The sequence below is a fragment of the Nicotiana attenuata genome, unplaced genomic scaffold (genome assembly GCF_001879085.1).
Source record: "Nicotiana attenuata strain UT unplaced genomic scaffold, NIATTr2, whole genome shotgun sequence".
Classification (NCBI taxonomy): domain Eukaryota; kingdom Viridiplantae; phylum Streptophyta; class Magnoliopsida; order Solanales; family Solanaceae; genus Nicotiana; species Nicotiana attenuata.
In genome coordinates this window covers 47,197-52,692 of record NW_017673287.1, presented here as the reverse complement: position 1 = coordinate 52,692, position 5,496 = coordinate 47,197, and the positions used below count along the sequence as shown (strand labels likewise).

Below are 5,496 nucleotides of genomic sequence, written 5' to 3'. Positions count from 1 at the left end.
TAGCGAGTCCTCTTTAGCTTGTTGTAGGTGTGGTGGTTGTAGTCTGGGATGATAGAGTAAGGGCATGTCCTCGGGTGGGGCAGAGTGTGGGGCGGGGGCCAGGGGTAGGACGGGAGGCGGGGGAGGTAGAGGGGGCAAGGGAGCCTATAGGTTGAGAATCGGGTCATGGAACATAGGTTAACTAACGAGTAAGTCTATAGAGTTGGCAAAGATCCTTCAGAAGAGGAAGATTAATATAGCGTGTGTCCAGGAGACTAGGTGGGCCGGATCGAGGGCGAAGGACGCGGATGGATATAAGTTGTGGTAGGGGTAAGAATGGAGAGGGTATCTTGGTAGATAGGCATCTCAGAGAATCGGTGGTAGAGGTTAGGCGGGTGAATGATAGATTAATGACTATTAAGTTAGTGGTGGGTGAGTGTACTTTAAATGTCGTTAGCGCGTACGTGCCGCAAGCAGGCTTGGATGAGGAGATTAAAAGGCGCTTTTGGGAGGGGTTGGATGAGATCATGCGTAGCATTCCGCCTACCGAGAGGTTATTCATAGGAGGAGATTTCAATGGTCATATTGGGTCGTCTGCAGGTGGTTATACTGAGGTGCATGGCGGCTTCGGTTTTGGGGAGCGAAATGGAGGGGGCACTTCGCTGTTGGACTTCGCCAAGGCATTCGAGCTAGTGATTGCGAACTCAAGTTTCCCGAAGCGGGATGAGCATTTGGTTACTTTCCAAAGTTCGGTGGCGAAGACTCAGATTGACTATCTCCTCCTCAGGAGATGTGACGGAAGGTTGTGCGAGGACTGCAAAGTTATCCCAGGTGATACCCTCGCAATGCAGCATAGGCTTTTGGTGATGGACATTGGTATTATAAATAGGAGGAAGAAGAGGTCAGTTTGAGGTCGTCCGAGGATCAGGTGGGGTGCCTTGACTAAGGATAAAGCTCAGGAGTTGGAAGGAAGGTTATCGGATATGGGAGCTTGGAGGAGTAGTGGGGACGCAAATACTATGTGGTCAACGACGGCGGACTGTATAAGAAAAGTGGCGCGAGAGAGGTGTTAGGGATATCTTCGGGCCGCACCGGTGGCCATAAAGAAGACTGGTGGTGGAATGCAGTTGTCCAAGGTAAAGTAGAAGCGAAGAAGGCGGCTTACCTGCGGTTAGTAGGGAGCACTAGCGGGGAGTAAATGAGAGCGAACAGTGAGAGGTATAAGGTAGCTAGGAAGGAGGCGAAGATGGCAGTCATGGAGTCTAAGACTGAGGCTTTTGCTCATCTGTATGAGGAACTGGGGAACAAAGGCGGGGAGAAGAAGTTATTCCAGCTGGCTAAGGCGAGAGAGAGGAGGGCTCAGGATCTGGACCAAGTGAGGTGCATAAAAAATGAGGACGGCAAAGTTTTGATGGGGGATGACCAGATTAAGAGGAGGTGGCAGACCTACTTTCATAAACTTCTAATTGAAGAAGGGGATCAGGATGTTGTACTAGGTGAATTGAGGAATGCCGACAGTCCCTATGACTTTAGTTATTGTAGGCAAATTGAGGTCGAGGAGGTCATGGAGGCAATGCGTAAGATGAGTAGGGGCAGAGCTACCGGGCCAGATGAAATTCCGATTGAACTTTGGAGGTGTGTGGGTAGAGCAGGCTTGGAATGGCTGACTGGGTTGTTTAAAGTTATATTCAAGACGAATAGGATGCCTGAAAAGTCGAGGTGGAGTACAATGGTTCCGTTGTATAAGAAGAAAGGCGATATCCAGAGTTGTAACAATTATAGGGGTATCAAATTACTGAGTCATACCATGAAAGTTTGGGAGAGAGTGGTAGAAATGAGAGCGGAAGTCGGTGTCTATTTCAGACAACCATTCGGGTTCATACGGAGTGTTTTACCACAGAAACTATCCACCTTATTAGGAGGATGGTGGAACAGTACAGGGATAGGAAGAAGGATCTCCACATGGTGTTTATTGATCTAGAGAAAGCGTACGACAGGGTTCCTAGGGAGGTCCTATGGAGCTGCTTAGAGGCTAAAGGGGTTCTGATTGCCTACATTAGGGTGATTAAAGACATGTATGATGGAGCTAAGACTCGGGTCAGGACAGTAGGAGGCGACTCAGAGCATTTTCTGGTTGTTATGAGGTTGCACCAAGGGTCTGCGCTCAGCCCATTCCTATTTGCCCTGGTGATGGATGCACTAACTCATCATATTCAAGGGGAGGTGCCATGGTGTATGCTATTGGCTGATGACATTGTTCTGATTGATGAGACACGAGGCGGCGTCAATGAGAGGATGGAGGCTTGGAGACATGCCCTTGAGTCTAAGGGTTTCAAGTTGAGCAGGACTAAGATGGAGTACCTCGAGTGCAAATTTGGCGTCGAGCCGACGAAAGCGGGAGTGGACGTGAGGCTTGACTCTCAAGTCAATCCCAAGAGGGGGGTAGTTTCAACTGCCTTGGGTCGGTTATTCTGGGGATTGGGGAGATCGACGAGGATGTCACACACCGTATAGGGGTGGGGTGGATAAAGTGGAGGTTAGCGTCAGGAGTCCTGTGTGACAAGAAAGTGACACTGTTACTAAAAGGTAAGTTTATAGAGCAGTGGTTAGGCCTGCCATGTAGTACGGGGCTAAGTGTTGGCAGGATAAGAACTCATACATCCAGAAGATGAAAGTAGCAGAGATGAGGATGTTGAGGTAGATGTGCGGGCATACTAAGATGGATAGGATTAGGAATGAAGATACTCGGGAGAAGGTGGGCGTGGCCCCTATGGAGAAAAAGATGCGGGAAGCAAGACTCAGATGGTTTGGGCACATTCAGAGGAGGAGCACTGATGCGCCGGTGAGGAAGTGTGAGTGACTGGCTGTGGTGGGCATGAGGAGAGGTAGAGGGCGGCCCAAAAAGTATTAGGGAGAGTTGATCAGGCAGGACATGGCGCAACTTAGAATTACTGAGGACATGGCCCTTGACAGGGAATTGTGGAGGTCGAGCATTACGGTTGTAGGTTAGGAGGAAGTTGTGAATATTTCTACGGCACACCAGAGTGAGACTAGCCAGTTAGGATTTAGTTTTAGGATGCTAGTGGTTATCTACTGATGCAGGGCTTTATCTGCTGGTTATTGTTGTACTTTCCATCTATTTCGTATTTCTTATATTGCTGTTATTTTATTAGGATTCTATTGATGGTACTAATATATTGTCTCTTTGTCGCCTTCTTGAGCCGAGGGTCTCCTGGAAATAGCCTCTCTGCCCCTCGGGGTAGGGGTAAGGTCTGCGTACACATTACCCTCCCCAGACACCACTTGTGGGATTACACTAGGCCGTTGTTGTTGTTGATATTGTTGTTGTAGGATTTGATGGAACCTATTGGAGGATGATTTTCTACTACATTTAATATAGATTTGTTGATTTTTCTCTACTTGTTCAACTATGTTTAAATTGTGGTTGATTGAAGAGCTCTCAATTGACTGTACCTATTTAGTGTGTATTGCATGAAAAAGGTACATATTTAGGTAGTTGTTGAACAACATCACTCTTAACGTATGGGAGGAATCAATACAGAGAGTTTAATGGTGGGACTACGAATAACGAACCCTTGGTGTGATATTAATGAGCAGTGAATAAGTGCCAGCTAGCGTAGTTCGGAAGAATACTTCTAGTAAATTGTGGTAGTTACTTGGAAGAGAATTACGACACCCAAAGTACTCATGATCGGTAGAGAATACTTAGGCGAATTTATAGGAAATGTAGCGGGGATGATTTCGACAATAGGGAAAATCATAACCCTAGACTTTCCAAATCTTGTCCACAATATTTGCTCTGTTAGTTATAAATTACTACATTTTAATTACTTTGCTCTTAGTTAGTAAACATTCAAATCGTTATTTAATATTTCTGAAGGTTGTCCTTGAATTCAAGTGAAACTAGTGGTTGTAATTAGTAGGTTAATGCCATGTGGGATTCGACTTCGGGCTTATAAACCGGATTATATTTGCAACGACCGCTAGACCTCTTAGGAGGCATAGTTGGGCGTGATCATATACCAACTCCCAGAACCATAATCTGTATCCGATATCAATAAAGTCACTCTCGGTCAAACCTATCAACCTTTTCAATCTTCCAAATTTTGCCAAAAAGCATCAAATCAACCTACGGACTTCCAAATCCAAATTCGGATATACGCCTAAGTCCAAAATCATCATCTGAACCTAACGGAACCGTCATAACTCCGATCCGAGGTCGTTTACCCAAAAGTCAAACCATGGTCAACTCTTCCAACTTAAAGCTTCCGAATTAAGAATTATTCTTCCAAACCAACTCTGGTCTTCCCGAAAACCTAATCCAGCTACACATGCAAGTCATAATATATGAAGTGAAGCTACTCAAGGTCTCGAACCGCCGAACGACACACTAGAGCTCAAAATGACCGCTCGGGTCGTTACATTAGTTTTACTAGTATTATGCATAGTGGAAATGACTGTTGTCAGTATATTAGCTTAGCCTATCCTTTGAATATTATGCTTTGCTGTCAAGACACCTCACCATGACTTGGATCCTTGAGCGTTAAGAATTCGTAAAAATTAGTTGGCGTAACCACTTTTAATCTTTGCTATTAGTTTCGCCAGATTTAAAATGTTATTAGCATTTAGCCATTCTTTTCATATGAAAAATTATTTGGAAAAAATTTAACCGTACCTAAAACCCAAAATAAGTCCAGCAGCCGATACTAGATTTTGAAGCTTTGATAAGTAAAAACCTAGTGCACTATACTGGAGTTGGAAAAAATCTAGCACTGTATGCTGGAATTTAGAGGTTTTAAAGGCAAAAATCCAGCGTTGTACATTAGAGTTATGTGATTTTTCAGAAATTGCTACGCAACCCTTTGTTGCAACGTGAAAACATCTTCCGCAACAAATAAAAATGAAAACTTGTCCAAATTCTAATGAAGAAAGTTCACTAGCAGCTAAAATATGGATTGTCGAATCCTGTGAAAGTTTAGTTTGGCTTTAATTTTGTGCTCTCTAACGGGCATTCAAATCATGGGATTTCAGAATATGAGAAACTTAATCAAATAGTTAGTCTTTTAGATTTAGTGGTTTAAGTTTCTCATATTGTAAAAAGTTGGCATTATGTCAAGATGATGAGAGCTCAAGGTGAGCAACATTGGAGTTCTGTGATGAGCTCCATGAAAACGGATGAGAGAGAAAGAGAGCTACAGATAATGTATTGTATATTCACATTATGTGTGGAAGATTCCAAATATGTACATGTATATATAGACACACGTGTGTCTCACCTCATGCCACAACTACTTGTAACTAATGTATTAGTTACAACTAATCACTACTAATACATAAATATATAAAGCTCAATACCCCCCTTCCCCCCAGTCAAGTTGGAGATGAGGACTGCACTGACAACTTGCTGAGAACCCCACAATGCATAACTCCAGTCAAGGCTTTGGTGAGGATGTCTTCCAATTGAGAATGAGTGGGAACATGAGTCATTGATCAACC

General features: G+C 44.1%; 2 protein-coding genes across 2 annotated transcripts; both read left to right on the top strand.

Moving 5' to 3' along the window:
* Positions 1 to 287: 287 nt before the first annotated feature.
* On the top strand, positions 288 to 890 carry LOC109215946 (craniofacial development protein 2-like). Its single transcript, XM_019380071.1, has one exon. The coding sequence runs from the start codon at positions 288 to 290 to the stop codon at positions 888 to 890; it is 603 nt and encodes a 200-aa protein (XP_019235616.1).
* Positions 891 to 1,177: 287 nt separating this feature from the next.
* Positions 1,178 to 2,839, top strand: LOC109215945. The gene is made up of 3 exons (XM_019380070.1): positions 1,178 to 1,748; positions 2,198 to 2,421; positions 2,801 to 2,839. Exons 1-3 carry the CDS (start codon positions 1,178 to 1,180, stop codon positions 2,837 to 2,839), a joined length of 834 nt encoding a protein of 277 aa, XP_019235615.1.
* The last annotated feature ends 2,657 nt before the right edge of the window (positions 2,840 to 5,496 follow it).